The 21,868-nt window shown below is 31.3% G+C and overlaps 3 protein-coding genes across 3 annotated transcripts; all 3 read right to left on the bottom strand.

Annotated features, from left to right (window-relative positions):
* Positions 1–119: 119 nt before the first annotated feature.
* On the bottom strand, positions 120–5,671 carry LOC113509401 (protein IMPACT-B-like). Its single transcript, XM_052895057.1, has 6 exons — positions 5,468–5,671; positions 4,314–4,546; positions 3,395–3,524; positions 2,868–2,971; positions 2,052–2,258; positions 120–789 (listed from the first exon to the last, which is right to left on the bottom strand). Exons 1-6 carry the CDS (start codon positions 5,492–5,494, stop codon positions 696–698), a joined length of 795 nt encoding a protein of 264 aa, XP_052751017.1. The 5' UTR covers positions 5,495–5,671; the 3' UTR covers positions 120–695.
* Positions 5,672–9,085: 3,414 nt separating this feature from the next.
* LOC128200730 (protein IMPACT-B-like) lies at positions 9,086–13,283 on the bottom strand. Its single transcript, XM_052895065.1, has 6 exons — positions 13,257–13,283; positions 11,781–12,013; positions 11,293–11,422; positions 10,912–11,015; positions 10,153–10,359; positions 9,086–9,633 (listed from the first exon to the last, which is right to left on the bottom strand). Exons 1-6 carry the CDS (start codon positions 13,281–13,283, stop codon positions 9,540–9,542), a joined length of 795 nt encoding a protein of 264 aa, XP_052751025.1. The 3' UTR covers positions 9,086–9,539.
* A 3,811-nt stretch (positions 13,284–17,094) lies between these two features.
* Positions 17,095–21,311, bottom strand: LOC113509432 (protein IMPACT-B-like). Its single transcript, XM_052895064.1, has 6 exons — positions 21,285–21,311; positions 20,706–20,938; positions 20,218–20,347; positions 19,810–19,913; positions 18,270–18,476; positions 17,095–17,635 (listed from the first exon to the last, which is right to left on the bottom strand). The coding sequence occupies exons 1-6, from the start codon at positions 21,309–21,311 to the stop codon at positions 17,542–17,544; spliced, it is 795 nt and encodes a 264-aa protein (XP_052751024.1). The 3' UTR covers positions 17,095–17,541.
* Positions 21,312–21,868: the final 557 nt, after the last annotated feature.

Raw genomic sequence — 21,868 nt, 5'->3', positions numbered from 1 at the left:
ATATATATATATATATATATATATATATATATATATATATATATATATATATAATAATTTCAAGGTTTACTTCGTTGGACAGATGTTTTTTTTTTGTCAATCAAAGTCTCCTGTGTAATTAATTACAAATGTTTCTTTATTCATGTATCCAACAATCAACTTACAGTACTCTCTCCTAGAGTTACACAGTTATTAGAAACTCGATAGCAAACTTATCGGTCTATAGTTACCTATATCCTTGGGGGTCGCCCTTCTTGTGTATTAAAACGATATTAAATTCAGATCATTGTGCATAAATTTCAGCTTTTTGTAATATCAGATTGAATAATTCAACTAATAGTTTAGGGTCAATATCGTGTGTGCTATTTTCAAAGATTCATTTGTTCGCCCCCACATCTTAGAAATGTTAAAATACGTACGTAAACCATTACCACAATTTCAATACGGTTATATCAATACAGATCCATAAATAGTTGACAAAAAACATACTGAGTTTCAGGATATTTAGATAATGTTTATTTTGGTACAATAAATTCGATTATCATGTCTCACTTACTATCCTTTTCTAGCCTTAAGTTACAAATAACTTTAAAAGTTTCAAGAACATTTATCGAAAATATGATCTAAGTAACGTACAAAATTAAGGCCAAAATTTTCAAATAAATAATTTAGCTACACAATGTAGTAATGCAACGTCATTTCTTCAACATGCCAGCTTGTTGAATGACCTGTCTGGTGGCATTGTTTATATGACGAAATCTGTCAGGACCAAGCTGGATCCCTCCATACCTGTAAAATGAAAAATAATATATAGATTTATATTATAATCCGTTTCAATAAAACTTAATGTGAACAAATGAATAACTGATACGACCATAAAAAACAGTCTGGTGATGTACAATAGCAGTACATATAAAAAATAATTTATCGATTCAATGGAATCATTCAATCGATTAATCAATTATAACAACCTAATTTCAAACAAGATTTATTACCAATTTCGAATTTTAATGTTTCTGTGATAAATTCAACAAAACTTTATTAAATTCTATAAAAACATATACTATATATATTGGACTATAATTTCTTGGCTGGATTAAATGCAAATAAACTGATTAACTTGATTATTGGATAAATTAGAATAAAAAAAAAATGTGTGGTTAAAAAAATATGTAATAATTGGATAATGAAGTTTGAGACCCTATTTCAGTATATTTAGTTAAATAATTTAAATTTTTTGGTGTTTTTGTTATATTGTAATAATTATGATTAAATTAATATTGATACATTTCTTCTGTTATTGTTTTTAGCTGATCCTTTATGATACTTTTTCTGCTATGCAGAATACATGTAGTGCTGTATTCTTAGGATTACTGAGAGTTACACAGATTTTAATATATTAATGCATTTTAAACTACAATTAAGCATAGAGATGACTATTAACAGCAAAAAATATAATAATGTAAATCTTAGGAATATAATAAAATTGACCAGTTCCACCAACTTTCTCCCTGGGGAGTAAGAGTGGTTATCTACATGATATCTCTACAGGGGAAATATTTAAGAAAAATTTACATGTGGGGTCTGAAAAGTCATACAAGCATTTGTAAATTTTGTGTCTGTCTGTATATTTGTTCTGTCCTCACGAAAAAACTACTGCACCAAATTGGATGCGATTTTCACAGTTTTATTCCTGTAGGTTTAACTTGGTATATGTTTTATCTTAATACGCCATCTAGTAGTGATCTATTTCATTGGTTTCCCTACTTCTCCAACTCCACGCACACACGAAATCCAGGCGTACGAAATTGTCAGCAGAAGCTAGTACTATATATTAATATATAAAAATCCTGTGTCCCGTGTTCATTCACACTAATCTTCTAAACCGGTCAATCAAATTTATTAAAATTTTGCAAATGTATGTAGGTAGCTTGCACGAACTGGAGAGATAAATATAATAAAATGACAATAAGAAAATATAGATCCGATATATGTAGCGGTAGGGGACAAAAGAATGACTACTGCAACGGCTAAAAGAAATTTAAACTTACCATCTTGAAACCACAACTAATGTGTTCTTCTGGTCTAATATTTGCAATAAATGCAGCATCCGACTACCAGCATGTGCTTCACCATCGTCATCACAATCTTGCAATATAGTGGTACCTTTCGCTGTTTTTCTTTCAATACGGTATGCATACATGTTGTGTGTTGCATTTAATATTTTTTTATTTTCTTTTAATTTCGTAATTACTGCACTGGAAAAAATATTATGACTACATAAATAAAAAAATTTAAGGCACTGCAAATTAAGTACTAAATATTCTCTTTATTTATACATAATAATTATAAGTATACATTCAACCTAACAGTGAATAGCCATTGCATCAAAGACATGGCTTATAAAATGCTAACTTTTAATATTTAATATATTGCAATATATCTCTAATATAGACATGGGGTCAAAATACCACGCGGATCTTCCTGGAAATCATCGTGGTTAATTCTATTTAAATGCGCCATGACAGGCCAACTGATCTGCCTTCATCCTCGCCTAACATCTCTCACTAATATCTTACCAGTGTATACCGATAGAGCAGATGAGATAGGATTGTCATTCCATTTTCATTCATTAAAAAAAAAACTGCTCATCTTTAATCAGGAACACGGTATCTGTATGAAACTTGCAACTAATAGAAACCATCATTTCATCCTGCACTGATCCTCCTATACCATCAGTGTAAGTGCATCATATCCCTCATACAAAAAAAAAAACCCTAATATTAGAGACTGATCTGTCTAAACGCTTCCATACAATGTCTACCTTTAGTAAAACTAAGGATTATCTTAATAATGGTTTCACTTACTTGACGTCTTCTACACTGTGGACCTCAGCAGCGTGACCTTGGAATGAACTTTTCCTGTCTACTATTACCTCACCATGAGTTATTTCTGGACAATTTATTTTTAACTGAAATAGAAATTGAAATGTATATTTTATTTCGGGACTATTGTTTTCTCTATCAAAGAATATTTTTCTTAATATAATCTGAAATATTGTAATTTTTTAATCGCTTTTGAATATTTACAGATAATTGCGACACTTTGTTTTACACTTTGTAATTCTTTAATTCCTAAATCCCTTACAGGATAGGCACAGAGAAATCATAAGATATCAAACTAAATATCGAAAGTGACAGGACTATATGTTGTGGCACAGTATGGGGAAACTTATGTTCAACAGTGGACAATGGATAGATTGCAACAATGAAGATGAGATTTAGTATTAGATTAAGTGAGAGTTCCATCTATATTTGTATTAATGTAAACAACTTACATCGCCAGAGACATTTTCAAAAGGAAAAATTACACATACTAAAATTAAAATACATACCTTTGTCATATCTAAGGATTCAATAACTGGTGTAACGATATTTTTTGGTGTCTCAGTAGATTTTATATTTTGTAAAACTTCTCTTATTTTTTCTACCCATTGGTATATTACTGTTTCTCCTATATTTTCTCTAAAATGAAAACATATATTGTATTGACAAAGTTCATGTAAAATTCTGAAGGCAAATCAAGCCGTTGTCATCGTGTTCGTGTGTAATGAAGGTGAAATAAAAATTCTTGACAATTCTTTTTCCATTTTTGATAGCAACAAATGCATTTTTAAAATCTATAAGACTACCTATTGACCTTACACTATACCATGAAATAATTATCTAAAACTTGTTTATTGTTATTATTTTTTTGCTAATACTGGAATACATTTTAGTGTGCTGTTTCTTTAAATTTATCTCTTTACCTAACATTTTAATTTGATAGTTTTGCAAAATTACTGTTTTATGGACTAGAAACTAAATTTATAATTATTTTAAATTAAAATATTTAAAAAGAAACTGCCTCAGTGTAATAAGGAACTATGAAAATTGTCAATGATTCTAGGTTCGCAAGTGGTTTCAAACCCTTAAGTTGAGGCTTGCCTCACTCTGCCTGTTCTACTGCTTATACAATTGATTGGGTTTAGAGGAATTGTATAACAATGGTATAAAAAAAAATATGTATTTAGTTAGTTTTTTACTAGTCCTCAATAAAAATTTTGCTGTGATATCAAACTGAAGAGAGTTAGGTTTTTCAGAATTAATGCCATTGTTTTACAGTAGCATTACTTTTTTCCCAATCATACTCTGAATTTAAATGTTTCTAATTTTAAGATGATAGATATCTAGCAGAATAAACAAAGACAATTAAGTCAGACTGACTTAAAATTATTATGATTATGAATGATTTAAAAAAGTTGTAACACTTACAAGTATACTTCATCTAGTGACTTATGAAGGTTTTCTTTTATCTTCCTATCCATCCATGGTGCCGACAATTCATATTTAGGTGGCGACAAAGTAGGATAGTCAGGTGGCATAGTGACAAACAACAGAGCTTCATTTTTATTTTCTACAATACGGATACGGTATGATTTAAAATTGTCACTTTCTATAGTCCAATCATCGCCATAAATGGAGCTCAGTGCTTCAACTTCCTCAGCCTGGAAACAAAAATTAAGTAAACTATTTGGAAAAAATATCATATCAAACAGAAACACCACAATCTCATGATATTTTTTCACTGCTGAAATGAATTGTTTGATAAGGTGACCAACTATACTCATTTACTGAGTTTTGTACTCTTTTTTCACAAACCATACTATTTTCAAATCCTGTACTCTGAAAGTACTCATTTGTATAACTTTATATTCATTTGTATTTCTAAAACATTTTTTTAGATTATTTTATTTCAATTTTATTAATTAAATATTTAAAATTATTTTAACAGTGATTTAAATTTCATTAGTATTTCACTAGAACATATCCTACATGAAAATTTAAAAGTATTTAGATATTTCCGTATGTCCGTTGTCCAGGCACTAATGCTGCTGTTGAAGGGAAGGGTATTTTCACTAGGGAATGATTATTGGAGCAGTGAGAAGTCGCAACTTTCTGTAAAAACATTATCTGCCGTCTTAACAGTTAAATTTAATATGTAAAATGAAAGTTGTTCAGATGTGGTTACATTATTAGACAAACATCTTCATTTAGTAAAAAAAAATCCACTCTGAAGAACAATATGTTTTTAAAAGAAAATAAAGTTTTTATCGTTTTTTCTTTTTTTTTCAGTTATGAAATACTTGCAAAGTGTACTCTTTTTGAACAAACAATAGTTGGTCACCTTATGTTTGATTACTACACTGGTTATGTATATAAACATATACTATCTATTGCTACCACTAATCATAAATGTTAATTTTAAGTTGAAATTAATAAATGTTATAAGCACAATTTTTATCTTGTTTGGCAGATTTTGATTAGAATTCATAGCACTGTTCACATTATTTATTAAATTACATAAATATTTTGAAAAACACCACGTTCATATATTTTTCCAGTCGTCAAAACAATCAAAATTATACCTGTTTGATTAAATTATCCGAATCCATTTTGTTCAAGATATTTATTTCTTACCCCAATTAAAACATTAATTTTATAAAGATATTCTGATAACAAAACCGATGAAAGAAAACAAAAAAAATCTCAGAGAATTAAAAAAACAAACATTGACAACAATTAAACGAACAGAAAAGTAATGTACAGAACACTAGTCTCTCTAATCTGTGGGACACTATACATCTATTACTATTACTCAAACGTCAATTACTACCCAAATGTCAATGCCATGTCCAATGAGGCTTCGAAAAAAAGCGAATAGACTTCTTTTATTTTTTTAATAGCAGTCTTTACTTTTACAACCATTTAGGCCAGAGTCAAATGTTTTAATTTTCGTTAATTCTCCATCATATTGCCAAGTTTACGTTTTCCGCCTTTTCGATTACCATTAAATGGTAATAAATATGGACAGATAACTAACTAAATGTCACTAAAATTGACGGTTATTTTGATTTTTTTTTTATTAATCGATTATTTTAATACAGTAAGACCCCGCTGTTTCGTTCAGCACTGTTTCGGTTTAGCGCTCTTTTATTTTAACTCGGGGATTCCTGTAATTGCGCGCAGCGCTAAATTTCCATATATGTAGGGGAGAAGGAGGCACCTTAGCACAGGGGCAGATTTGAACATGTTGATTTCTAAATGCAGCTTTATGTTAATCTATGCCACAATTCCATTTTAATATTAGCAACACTGGCTGTGACAAACGTCAAGTCACAAAGCGCGTGCATTTTGTTGTCAAAAAGAGTTATAACCTACCGTCGTAATTGTACCGGCGAAGTAAAAAATAAAAATAAATGTTGTAAGGGATTTTTAATCACGTAAGTAACGGTTTCCATCTAATTCTTTCACAAAATTGTGCAGTATTTATTAGTTTTCAATCCACCTTGTTTTTGCTTGCCGGTTATTTCACATTCTTTTTTTTTTTTTGTAATATTTTATCTTCCAAGTGACCATGGACCAGATTTAATCAAAACAAATGGAGCTGATTCGAACGGGACTTTCAAATGTGCCCCGCCCCCATCTTAAATGCAAACTTCAAATGTTTTCTAATACATGTATTCTAAATGTAATCCTTGATAGTAATTAAATACATCACTAACTGCAATACTGTAAACCTAAACCCAAATTTAAATCAAAACAGAGATACATATTTACATCAAGCTCTGAGTCGGACGACAATGACGATAACATCTCTGTGAATGACGATTCAGACTTAGATGCGACTGATGCTAGTGATATTCATAATGAAGATGAAAAATTGCTGGAAGAAGCTGACAGTATTCCTTTGAAAAAAAATAAATAAATAAAAAAAAATATTTTGTAACAAAATTCATACAATACTAAGATAGTTATTGTGTTGTATCAATTTTTTACTCTATTTTGACTAGTCAAAGCCTGAATATTGGGGACTTTGTACTAGTTAAGTGCCCTTCAAAAAACGAATTGCATCTTTGTCTTTCGTTGCTAGAATTGAAGAAAAAGACTTATTTAAGTTAAGGTATTTACCTTTACTGTGAATTACTTGAAGAGTTTGTTTTATTTTCCTGAAAAAGTTGATAGATAGTCTGTTACAATTTTGGATATAGTAAAAAAACTGCCAGCACCTAATAATGGCACGTCCAGAATGGCACGAAAATTTTCTTTTAATTTCAATTTTTCCATTTTTCATATGGGATAGGTAGGACAGGACCTACCTAAGATGAATACTTTAAAATAAATGTGCAACAGGATTATTTTTGTTAATCTGACTAAATTAAAAACTATTATTAAGTTTAGAAGTTTGATATTAATTTTATTTTATGTTTAATTTTGCGTCTGAGGCAGTATTATATACCTAATTATATAATAACAATACACTAATACTCTCATGCAATATGATTATTTTTGTTAACAAAGAGAAAGTCAAACACAAAAACTCTAATTTTTATTTTTGTTACTGCAATACAAGATTTAACTTTAGAAGTTTCGTATAAGTTTCTTTTATGTTTTAATAACAATAAATATCATTACAATACTAACAAATTGTTACTCTATCCTCTTTTTTCCCGGTTTTTAACCCATTTTTCCAAACTGCCCCATGTTGATTCAAATGTGGGGAATGGGGAAGCAGATTTCAACAAATTTGTGTTTTATAAAAAACACATTTTTCTCTTTAACGTTTTCAATTTTTTAATTTGGTAACTTCAACAATAAGGACAATTCTTATGAATAAAGAAAAAATACTGTCATCGGCAACTGCAACTATGTCAAGCTCTGCAACCAGAATTATTTTATTTTATATTGAATTATATTGTTTTTATTTTTGTAATAATTAAATGTTTGGTTTTATTTTCATTAAAAAAATATAATTATTAAATTTAATAATCAAATAATGTGTACACAAATTTTCGTATTCGAAAGATTTTACTAATTAGCAATTCGGTCTAAACGTATAATAATGAAAAAGAACAATTTTTTTTTTAAATACTTGTACCTATAACTATTTAATAGATACAACTAGGTACTAGGTTATAATATGTTTCTTCATCGTCATCGTTTATTAGCCATTATCCGTCCACTGCTGAACAATTTTTTTATACAACTTAGAATGGCAAACAAGCTGACGGTCCACCTGATGGAAAGTGGTAACCGTCGCCTATAGACATGAGCAGTACCATTGACATAACAGAGTATACTGTTTCGCCCATGATACCCCCATGCGTTGCCATTCCTGAGGACTCAGGTCTGTTGTGTCTCGGTCGAAGTTCGACTTACCTATTCATACAAGTCGTTACCGTAAAACGTACCTGTTGCAAAGCACTATTAATAATTAACCATCTTTGAGCATAGTATTCATGATTTATATTCTTATCCAGACCAAGAGTTTGAAAACATCTTCCAATGCAGCTGTGAAGAGTTTCGGGGATGTCACCCTGATTTACATCTTTTTGCACTAGGATGGGGTTCGTACTCTAGTTTTGTACTCAAATAAACATCGTAGCTCTAATGTACATACACTTCAACACTTCGATATACCTATAGTCAATCTAGCACTGCTAGAAGGACTGCAGTACCGCCCATGTCTCGACCGAATCAAGGGTTTACTCATAGTCCATACACTCCAGACATAGTGACAGATTATGCAGCAGATTATACTCCTCGGTCTTCTGTATAATCTGCATGTATGTGGTATCTGGTGTTAAAGCCCTTTTGGAAGCCAGCTTGTTTGGATGGCTGTAAGTCGTCGAGTTTACGGGTAAGACGATTGGTCAGGACTCTCGGAAACAAACTACTAAGTATTCATTAATTTAAGTTTGAAAACAATTTGTTACGTTAATTGGCATACTGTGTAGTTGTATTTATAACGATTCTTAGTTATATTAGATATATTGTTTATATATTAACTAAACCAATATTTTATGATTAAGAAGTTCAAAGCTGACCGAGTTTAAACCAGTACCTTCTACCATTATTCATTAAAATATTATATCCTTTTCACATCACTTATATTTATCATCACATACAAACCATAATTGAAACAATGATTTTATCAAATAATGATTTTATTTTAACAATTAATTTGATTACATTTTTATGGTGAAATTATCAAACATAGTTTGCAATAACTAAAAAAAAAAATAAGTAGAGGACATTAAGGACAATATTAAGAATATTTTTGTTTTTATTACTGATCACAATTTAATCCTGATTAATTATCATTGCACCTATTTAAACTTATTTATACTATATGGACAACCCATTATCACATTCGATTACTTAATTACTTAATTTCGATTACAGTGAAAATAGTACATATCCGTAAATAGTGGACCAAAAACATATTCGTTTGTCATGGTCTCACTTACTATCCCTTTCTAGTCTTGACAACAGTCCTAATATCCTAAGCAAAACATAAATTGCGCTTCTATTTATTTCTCGGTTTGTCCAATGGTTGACTGGTAGAGAACACTGTTCAGTGTTAAGTCCGTCATATGTACATAGTTTCACTGTTTTGTTTACACTTTAAATAAATAAAAATAATGACGTAGCGCAATGTTATTTCTGCAATAAGCCAGCTTGTTGAATGGCCTGTCTGGCGGCGTTGTTTATGTGTCGGAATCTATGTGGACCGAGCTGGATCCCTCCATACCTATAAAATGCAAAATAATATATAGATTTATATTATGATCCGTTTAAATATGCATTAATGTATTTTTAACTACAATTAAGCCTGGAGGTTATCTTATTAATATAATAAAATTGTAACTATACAATGTCTGTACACGGGATATATTTGAGAAAAAGTTATATATAAATATATACACAGTTGTGTTCCTGTAGGTTTAACTTAAAATCTTGTATACGTGTTATATCGATACGCCTTAGTATACTCCGAAATGATCTATTTCTGTCGGCCTTTCTACTTCTGAAGTCAAACGTACTACCTATATATTAGTATATAAAAATATTGGGTCCCGTGTTAATTTACACTAATCTTCTAAACCGGTCAATCTAATGTATTAAAATTTTGCAAGTGTAGGTATATACTTTGCACGAACTGGAGAGATAAATATAATAAAATGACAATAAGAAAATATAGACCCGATAAGTGTAGCAGTAGGGGGCAAAAGAATGACTACTGCATCGGCTAAGAAAAATTTAAACTTACCATCTTGAAACCACAACTAATGTGTTCTTCTGGTCTAAAACTTGCAATAAATGCAGAAGCCGGCCGCCAGCATGAGCTTCGCCGTCATTGTCACAGTCTTGCAATATAGTGGTACCTTTCGCTGTTTTTCTTTCAATACGGTATGTATACATGTTGTGTGTTGCATTTAAGATTTTTTTATTTTCTTTTAATTTCGTAATTACCGCACTAGAAAAAATATTATAGTTAGATAAATAAAAATCAAGACACTAAAAATAAGAGACTGAAGGAAAGGGAAAGGGATCATTAGTAATGGGATCAAAATACGATATATATAAATAATAATATTCATTGCCAATATTATACCTCATCAGGTCGATCACCACGCGGATCCCCCTGGAAACCACCGTGGTTAATTCTGTTTGAATTCGCCATGACGGGCCTACTGATCTGCCTTCATACTCGCCTAACATCTCTCACTAATATAATATCTCGCCAGTGTATACCGATAGCGCAGATGAGATGAGGTTACCGTTCCATTTTCATTCATTAAAAAAATCTGCTTATCTTTAATCAGGAACACGGTATCTGTATGAAACTTGCAACTAATAGAAATCATCATTTCATCCTGCACTGATCCTCGTATACCATCAATGTGAGTGCATCATATCCCTCATACAAAAAAAAAACCTAATATTAGAGACTGATCTGTCTACACGCTTCCATACAATGTCTACATTTAGTAAAACTAAGAATTATCTTAATAATGGTTTCACTTACTTGACGTCTTCTACACTGTGGACCTCAGCAGCGTGACCTTGGAATGAGCTTTTCCTGTCTACTATTACCTCGCCGTGAGTTATTTCTGGACAGTTTATTTTTAACTGAAATAAAAATTGAAATTTTATTTTTTGTTTTTTATTCTGGGACTATTGTATTCTCTATCAGGGGACTTTTTTCTTGATATAATCGGAAATATTATAAAATATTAAATTGCTTTCGTATATTTTCGATTGCAACAATGAAGATGATATTTTAAGAGGTATTTTAAATTGCTCTTCACTGATTAAGTGACAGTTCCATCTATATTTCTATTAATGTGAACAACTTTCATAACGAGAGACATTCATACTAAAATTAAAATAAATACAAGATACCAACCTTTGTCTTATCTAAAGATTTAATAACCGGTGTAACGGTCTTTTTTCGGGTCTCAGCAGACTTCACTTTGCGCACGAAATCTCTTACTTTTTCCACCAATTGGTATATTACTACCTCACCAATATTTTCTCTGAAATGAAAACATAACATGCATATTGCACCAACAAGCGTCCTGCCTCTGAGGGCAAATAAACGGTGTTGTCATTGTGTACATGTGTAATGAAGGCGGCATAAAAATTTTAATTTTCAAGATAGGTTTAGAGGGATGAGGCTTCAAAATCAACACCACAATGTTTCACAGTATCATTACTATTTACCCAATCATACTTAAAAATTGAATAATTTAAACTGAACACAATAAAAAATATATCAATTGTAAGTTTAAGATAATAGATATCTAGCAACATTAACAAAGACATACTAATGTCAGACTGACTGAAAATTGTTATGATTATGAATGATTAAAAAAAAAGAGTCGTAACACTCACAAGTATACGTCGTCCAGTAACTTTCGAAGATTCGCTTTCGCCCTTCTATCCATCCACGGTGCCGATAATTCATATTTAGGTGGCGACAAAGTGGGATACTCGGGTGGCATTGTCACATGCAACATTGCTTCCTTTTTGTTCTCTATAATTCGGATACGGTATGTTTTAATTTTTTCACTTTCTATTGTCCAATCGTCGCCATAAATCGAGCTCAGTGCTTCAACTTCCTCAGCCTAGAAACGAAAATTATACAAACATTTTGGAACAATACCACATCAAACAAAAACACTTTTATGTCGTGGTGTTTTTCCAGAATTTTTTTAAAATTGAAATCAAATGTTTCACTAAATTATCTTATTTTATTGTGTATTATATATATATACCATCTATTGCGTAAACTAATTGAAAAAAATGTGAATTTTAAGTTGAAATTGATAAATGTTAATTTCACAATTCCTATTTTATTTAGTTGATTTTGATCGAAATTTACAGCACTGTGATGGCATACGAGGTCTGTCCGGAAAGTTCGTATAAAAGTGTTCTGGAATGCGAGAAAGAGGAGTGGGGAGGCCAGGTAAGCGCAGGACCCCTTCCTTATGTCCCTAACAATGCTTCAGTTCTGGTCTGACCGCCGTGCGGTGCGAACTGGCTTGTCACGCCATCTGTGAAGTTACCTCTTAACGAAACCCCGTCGGCATGGAGCCCGCTTCCGTTGAAGAGCAGCGCGTCGTAATCAAGTTTCTCTCGAAACTCGGCAAGAATGGCCGTGAAATTTTTGCCGATCTCAGAACAGTTTATGGGGATGATGCTGTGAAGGAACCAACCGTCCACAAGTGGCTAAAAAGATTCAGAGAGGGCCGAGAAAGAGTTCGATGTTCGGGGGATTGTCCATCAAGAATTCGTCCCTCCAGGCCAGACAGTTGATGGAAAATTCTACGTCGATGTGCTCAGACGCCTCAAAGCTCGTGTGGCACGAGTTCGTCCAGAATTGGCGCGAGAGGGGCGTTGGATTCTTCACCACGACAATGCCCCTGCCCACACCTCTCTTGTTGTCCGTGAGTTTTTGAGTAAAAATTCCATTACGGTGACCGAACACCCCCCTATTCGCCGGATTTGGCCCCGTGTGACTTCTTCTTGTTCCCAAAAACCAAATTGGTACTTCGGGGGCGGCATTTGGGGGACATAAATGAGATAAAAAAAGCTACGACGGGGCAGCTGAGAAACCTACAACCAGAGGACTTTCAAGGAGCCTTCTCACAGTGGAAACGGCGTTGGCACAAGTGCATTATGTCACAGGGGGAGTACTTTGAAGGGGATAAAATTGATTTACCTGAATAATTGTAAAATAAAATTTTTAAAAAACTTTTATACGTACTTTCCGGACAAACCTCGTATTTCTGTTTTTACATAAATATTTTGAAAAATACCACACGTTCACGTAGTGTTTTTCCAGTCGTGAAAAAAATCAAAATTTACCTGTTTGGTCAAATTAGCCGAATCCATTTTGTTTACTATATCCAATGTTTATACTATTTAAAACGATAATTTTATGATCAAATTAATAAATACGAGCCAACAGTAATATAACAGCAATCGACAAGTAAACGATGTTACTGCTCAAACGCACAGAACACTACTGATCAAGGAACATACAACTAGGTGAAAAGTATTCACCGCCCAAAAAAATCCTTAGAAATTTCATATCTATTGACTTGTACAGGATCTATTGTCTAAAAATTAAATGGACCTATGAAAACAAATCGCCATGTTATTAAACTATAAATACAACAATAAAGGTACCTCATTTCAAGGTAAACCGAATTTTATGGAAATTCTCGTTTACTACGATTTACAATAGCGTCAAGAACCGTTGACGAAGTATTGTAAATTGGTTTTTGCTTTACCTGAGGGAGTTCATAGAAATCTAGAAAAATGCCTAAGCGTCGTCAATTGAGTCACGAGGAACAATTAAAAATCCACACAGTCGGTTAAAAAGAGAAATTGCCAAAATTATAAAATGTCCTCATAGTACCGTAAAATAAGTATACCTTAAAACGGTACAAGGTGACCACAAGACACGAAAACTTGAAACGAAGTGGAAGGAAAAGGATAACATTTGCAAGAGAATTCAGACTGTTAACACGAATTTCTTTGGAAAATCGTAAGAAAACATTTTCATTGAATTGGCTGCTGAACTTATCGAGACGCAGGGGAAGAAGATTTCTGCTAGATTAAACATTAATAAAAGAAATAAAACAAATCCTTCTACAATTAGATAACGCTTTAACATACATAAAAAAACTTATATTACTTTATTTGATTTATGTGCATGTAGGTATCTATATAACAGACTTTACTGACAAATAAAATCGTTAATTGTAACATCACAAGAACAATGATCAAAACAGACTATAATGAAACCATACTGATGAGGTTGTTTTTTTTATTAGGTAGTTCTTATAACCACTTCAGTGAGCAGCTTCGATCTTATTATTGTAGTTACAACAATTTTCATATTTATCAATTTTCATCAATAATCATCGAACTTGAATTTTTTTTGTTTTTTTTTTTATACGACTTAGAATGTCAAACAAGCTGACGGTCTATCTAATGGAAAGTGGTAACCGTCGCCTATAAACATGTGCAGTACCATGGACATAACAGAGTATACTGTTTCACCCATGATATCTCCCATGCGTTGCCATTCCTGAGGACTCAGGTGTTATTCCTCTGTACCCAGTAATTTTACGCCATATCCCACCCTTCAAACCGATGAAATGCGTATGAAATATTTATGGCAATTATAGTATGTTAATAAGTGTTTGAAAAAATTGGATTAAAAACAAACCAGTAAGAATGAAAAAAAAAAAATATGTACAAAGCAAATTAAACAAAAACCTGTAAAAATATATATATTATGCATGTACGAGTATACCAATATGTACACAAAGATTATTTATTTATTAGTATATTTTTCTTTTGTAAACTCTTTGCTTTTTCTTCTTCGCTAAACTCTGTTTTTACTACAGTGAACCTTTTTATACAAATATGAAAAGTTGAAATCATTATATGTAAGTTTCATTTACCTATAATAGTGTGGATACTATTCTATTATATACTATTATATACACTTCTATTTTTATCTTACACGTGTCAACATTTAAAACATGTATTTGAATTATTGTATTGTAATTATTATATACAGTAGTAGATTATAGCGTAAACGAATATTGTGATATATATAAAATTCCTCTATTTAGTTGAACTCTTTAACCGACTTCAAAAAAGGAGGGTCTCAGATCGATTGTATTTTTATATTTGTTATCTCCTAATTCTGTCAGTCGTAAACCGATTTGGAAAACTCTTTTTTATCTGAAAGGTTATACTTACAGATTCGTCCAACAGAAATTTTATCAAAATCGATTTAAGGTTTTCAATCAAAATATTTAATCTTTTTATAAGTGGTTTATATACTTATTCCCTTATTCATAAAAACTAAAAGCTTCTACAAACCTATCTTAACTGTTTCGCTATTTCGTTACTTTCTTCCAAATAAGAAATTTACCACCGAATAAAGAAACAAAACAGTTCAATAGCCAATTTTTTTTTTTTTTTATTTATTGCGGTTAACAAAATAAAATTTTATGAGAAGTTTGATGTTTTTATGAGTAAGGACGGTGGTGAATAAAAAGGTTAATATTATATCACAGTTACTATTTAAGAAAATGCCGTGTCTATAATACCAAGGTTTTGCTGCAAAATGTATGAAATTACAAAGTTTCCGGTCATGTAGGCATTTCCATAATACACATGTTACCTGCATACTTATTTGCATACGTATGACACGTTGTTGAATTATTACATTTTCAAACAGCCTATTGCAGATCTAAGAATTAAGTAAGTTAATGGATTTCAAAGAAATTTAATAACTACCTAAACAGATAGACTATATATATTTTAGCTGTCAACTGTCCTCTAATAAACAAAAGCCTCTTCTATGAGGCGGGTTGGCAATCGCAGTTAGGCTTTCGTGATGTTTTAAAAGGGACGTTGCTGCCACTAAATGTTCCCTTTGTTACCTTTTACGATACCCACGGGAAAAGAAGGAGTGGCCTCTTCTGTGCCGGGACCAGATGGGATTTTGAATATTATTGATTAATTCATTGAATACATAGCTGGTTTTTATCCTAAAAATTTATTCTACCGTCTGTATCACAAAGAGTAGCCTAAGGTCCCGGATCGATTGGGAAAATTTGGGAAGCGAGTTGTTCCGAATCCACTTGTGTTTGGGTATCCGGGGTTGCGTCTAATCTAATAAACATCTGTATTGTCCGGTTCTGACTAACAGTGCATCCTAGAAGGACCCGAGGACTTGTGTGATTGTTTGTTATTATTTTCTCATGCTCCTACTCTTTCATTCAAATCCATTCAAATTTGGTCAACGTAATAATGAAAGCTTATATTTGCTACTTTGGGAAGAGATTGGAGGCCAGCAGTATGATGTTAGAATATTATTAAAGAAAGGAATAGGTAGGCGCATAAATCATTGCAACAATCGTTTTGACGTAATTTTATTTAGTTACTACTACATTTTATGTAAGGATAAATTATAGAAGTACTAATGTCCTAGTTTTATTTTGATTAGAACATAGGGGATTTCTAAACTTCATTCCTTTTCTTCTTTCCCTCTAAACTTAACCTTGCCGGTTACTCTGTTTGAGTGATAGATTGTTTTATCTGCTCTTCTAATACATTTAATTGTATTTAATATGGTAATATTTTATTTATTTATTTAAACGTATTATGTGTATTTTTATATTAGTCTAGTTGAACGTTTATATTATATCAATTTGATACATTCCTCTATTCAATATTTTTTACTAATTATATTTGCATAAGAAGAAAGCATACAATCATATGATTTATGGTTTTTATTTTATCATTCCTTCTACGTAGGTAATTCCTTGTTCTTAGGGATTCTAATTAATATTTTCTTAAGAAATAATCCTTTATAATATTTAACTTTATTTGTATATTTAATTATACTGTTTTATCATATTATTATTTTATTTCAAAGAATCCATTAGATGGAACTACATAATATTTTCTTTTAAAAAAACTAAAACGTTTGTAAAATTTTCAAGTGAAGAGAAGAAAATCGGTATTTGTCGATACCTGACATGTATATTCCGAAATCTTTCTGTATACTTACCTGTATATTTATCATCACATACAAACCATAATTGAAACAATGATTTTATCAAATAATGATTTAATTGTAACAATTAATTTGTATACATTTTTATGTCACGTGCGGTGAAATTATCAAACACAGTTTGCAATAACTAAAAAAAAAATAAGTAAAGGACATTAAGGACAATACTAAGAATATTTTTGTTTTTATTACTGATCACAATTTAATCCTGATTAATTATCATTGCACTTATTTAAACTTATTTATACTATATGGAAAACCCATTATCACATTCGATTACTTAAAATACAGTGAAAATAGTACATATCCGTAAATAGTGGACCAAAAACATATTTGTTTGTCATGGTCTCACTTACTATCCCTTTCTAGTCTTGACAACAGTCCTAATATCCTAAGCAAAACATAAATTGCGCTTCTATTTATTTCTCGATTTGTCCAATGGTTGACTGGTAGAGAACACTGTTCAGTGTTAAGTCCGTCATATGTACATAGTTTCACTGTTTTGTTTACACTTTAAATAAATAAAAATAATGACGTAGCGCAATGTTATTTCTGCAATAAGCCAGCTTGTTGAATGGCCTGTCTGGCGGCGTTGTTTATGTAACGGAATCTATGTGGACCGAGCTGAATCCCTCCATACCTGTAAAATGCATAATAATATATACATTTATATTATGATCCGTTTAAATATGCATTAATGCATTTTAAACTACAATTAAGCCTGGAGGTTATCTTATTAATATAATAAAATTGTAACTATACAATGTCTGTACATAGGATACATTTGAGAAAAAGTAATATATGTATGTATATATATATATATATGAGTCCGCATCTCTTAAGAGTAATAAAAGCATTTTGTGTCTGTTTGTATGTTCATTCCGGCAACACGCAAAAACTATCAGACCAAATTGCATGCGATTTTCACAGTTGTGTTCCTGTAGGTTTAACTTAAAATCTTACACGTGTTATATCGATACGCCTTAGTATACTCCGGAGTGATCTAATTTTGTCTGCCTTTCTACTTCTGAAATCAAACGCTAGTACTACCTATATATTAATATATAAAAATATTGCGTCCCGTGTTCATTCACACTAATCTTCTAAACCGGTCAATCGAATGTATTAAAATTTTGCAAGTGTAGGTATATACTTTGCACGAACGGGAGAGATAAATATAATAAAATGACAATAAGAAAATATAGATCCGATATGTGTAGCGGTAGGGAACATAAGAATTACTACTGGATCGGCTAAGAGAAATTTAAACTTACCATCTTGAAACCACAACTAATGTATTCTTCTGGTCTAAAACTTGCAATAAATGCAGAAGCCGGCCGCCAGCATGAGCTTCGCCGTCATTGTCACAGTCTTGCAATATAGTGGTACCTTTCGCTGTTTTTCTTTCAATACGGTACGTATACATGTTGTGTGTTGCATTCAAGATTTTTTTATTTTCTTTTAATTTTGTAATTACCGCACTAGAAAAAATATTATATTTAGATAAATAAAAAAATCAAGACACTACAAATAAGAGACTAAAGGAAAGGGAAAGGGATCTGTTCAAAATTAACCTTTTTATATACTTTGACAATTGTGGTTTTTTATAAAAAAGAATATTTAAAAAACAATTGAAATAGAAAAAAAATACATAATATACTTCAAGTCAACAGACGGTGATTTTATTTTACAACTAATATAATAAATAATATAAATAATATAATTAAATACTAAGAACCAGCACATATTACAAGGATAAAGGCAGCTAAGAACTTGATGAAGCGGCAGTTAGGTAATACAAGGCTCCCTTATGAAGAATTAAATACGATAGTCATTCAAATAGAAGGGATCTTGAATTCTAGGCCGTTATGTGCGATGTCAGATTTACCTAATGACATGACCTGTCTTACCCCAGCTCATTTTTTGATAGGCAACTCTTTGATGGATATACCTGAGCCTAACACGATGCATATTCAACACAATAGATTATCACTTTTTCAAAGAATTACAGTATTAAAACAACAATTTTGGCGTCAATGGAAATTACAATATTTAGCAGAGTTACAAAGTCGTCCTAAATGGATGAATGTTAGGAAAAATATACAGAAGGGTGACCTTGTTATAGTTAAAGATGAGGATACTCCTCCCAGTGTTTGGTCGTTGGGAAGAGTAATCAATATATACCCTAACCAGGATGATGATCTCGTAAGGTCAGCCTTGATAAAAACCATTAGAGGTACCTTTTTAAGACCTATTAATAAGCTGATCTACTTGACATCACATGATAATTAATTTTATATGTATAAATATTATTGTTAACTTTTATTTCTAGTACATAATAATTTATTTTAAGTATTTTTATAATTTGTTAAATTCTCTTACACCTTTTTCCTAGGTGGAATATGTTCAAAATTAACCTTTTTATATACTTTGACAATTGTGGTTTTTTATAAAAAAGAATATTTAAAAAACAATTGAAATAGAACAAAAAATACATAATATACTTCAAGTCAACAGACGGTGATTTTATTTTACAAACAGGATCATTAGTAATGGGATCAAAATACGATATACATATATAAATAATAATATTCATTGCTATCATTATACCTCATCAGGTCGATCTCCACGCGTATCCCCCTGGAAACCACCGTGGTTAATTCTGTTTGAATTTGCCACGACAGACAGAGACAGAGAGATATCCCTCATACAAAAAAAAAAACCCTAATATTAGAGACTAATCTGTCTAAACGCTTCCATACAATGTCTACCTTTAGTAAAACTAAAGATTATCTTAATAATGGCTTCACTTACTTGACGTCTTCTACACTATGGACCTCAGCAGCGTGACCTTGGAATGAGCTTTTCCTGTCTACTATTACCTCGCCGTGGGTTATTTCTGGACAGTTTATTTTTAACTGAAATAGAAATTGAAATGTTATTTTTTGTTTTTTATTCTGAGACTATTGTATTCTCTATCAGGGGACTTTTTTCTTGATATAATCGGAAATATTGTAAAATATTCAATCGCTTTCGTATATTTTCGATTGCATCAATGAAGATGATATTTAAAAATATAAATAATTTAAAATACCTCTTAAAGGTATTTTAAATTGCTCTTCACTGATTAAGTGACAGTCTCATCTATATTTCTATTAATGTGAACAACTTTCATAACGAGAGACATTCATACTAAAATTAAAATAAATACAAGATACCAACCTTTGTCTTATCTAAAGATTTAATAACCGGTGTAACGGTCTTTTTTCGGGTCTCAGTAGACTTCGCTTTGCGCACGAAATCTCTTACTTTTTCCACCAATTGGTATATTACTATCTCACCAATATTTTCTCTGAAATGAAAACATAACATGCATATTGCACCAACGAGCGTCCTGCCTCTGAGGGCAAATAAACGGTGTTGTCATCGTGTTCATGTGTAATGAAGGTGGCATAAAAATTTTAATTTTCAAGATAGGTTTAGAAGGATGGGGCTTCAAAATCAACACCACAATGTTTCACAGTATCATTACTATTTGCCCGATCATACTTAAAAATTGAATAATTTAAACTGAACACAATAAAAAATATATTAATTGTAAGTTTAAGATAATAGATATCTAGCAACATTAACAAAGACATACTAATGTCAGACTAACTGAAAACTGTTATGATTATGAATGATTAAAAAAAAAGAGTCATAACACTCACAAGTATACGTCGTCCAGTAAATTTCGAAGATTCGCTTTCGCCCTTCTATCCATCCACGGCGCCGATAATTCATATTTAGGTGGCGATAAAGTGGGATACTCGGGTGGCATTGTCACATGCAACATTGCTTCCTTTTTGTTCTCTATAATTCGGATACGGTATGTTTTAATTTTTTCACTTTCTATTGTCCAATCGTCGCCATAAATCGAGCTCAGTGCTTCAACTTCCTCAGCCTAGAAACGAAAATTATGCAAAATTGAAATCAAATGTTTCACTAAATTACTCTATTTTATTTTGTATATTATATATATATATATATATATATATATATATATATATATATATATATATATATATATATATATATATACCATCTATTGCGGAAACTAATTGAAAAAAAAATGTGAATTTTAAGTTGAAATTGATAAATGTTAATTCCACAATTGCTATTTTATTTGGTTGATTTTGATTGAAATTTACAGCACTTCGATGGCATATTTCCGTTTTTACATAAATATTTTGAAAAACACCACTCGTTCACGTAGTGTTTTTCCAGTCGTGAAAAAAATCAAAATATACCTGTTTGGTCAAATTAGCCGAATCCATTTTGTTTACTATATCCAATGTTTACACCACTTAAAACGATATTTTTATGATGAAATTTATAAATACGAGCCAACAGTAATATAACAGCAATCGACAAGCAAACGATGTTACTGTTCAAACGCACAGAACACTACTGATCAAGGAACATACAACTAGGCGGAAAGTATTCACCGCCCAAAAAAAAATCCTTAGAAATTTCTTTCTATTGACTTGTACAGGATCTATTGTCTAAAAATGAAATGGACCTATGAAAACAAATCGCCATATTATTAAACTATAAACACCACAATAAAGGTAACTCATTTCAAGGCAAGCCGAATTTTATGAAAATTTTCGTTTACTACGATTTACAATAGCGTCAAGAACCGTTGACGAAGTATTGTAAATTGGTTTTTGCTTTACCTGAGGGAGTTCACAGAAATCTAGAAAAATGCCTAAGCGTCGTCAATTAAGTTGCGAGGAACTGTTAAAAATCCACACAGTCGGTTAAAAAGAGAAATTGCCAAAATTATAAAATGTCCTCATTACTATGAGGACATTTTATAATTTCTATATAA

The sequence above is a fragment of the Galleria mellonella genome, unplaced genomic scaffold, assembly GCF_026898425.1.
Source record: "Galleria mellonella isolate WM207_F2 unplaced genomic scaffold, CSIRO_AGI_GalMel_v1 utg264, whole genome shotgun sequence".
Lineage (NCBI taxonomy): Eukaryota > Metazoa > Arthropoda > Insecta > Lepidoptera > Pyralidae > Galleria > Galleria mellonella.
The sequence above is the reverse complement of the archived record's forward strand: the minus strand, read 5'-3'. Positions and strand labels throughout refer to the sequence as shown.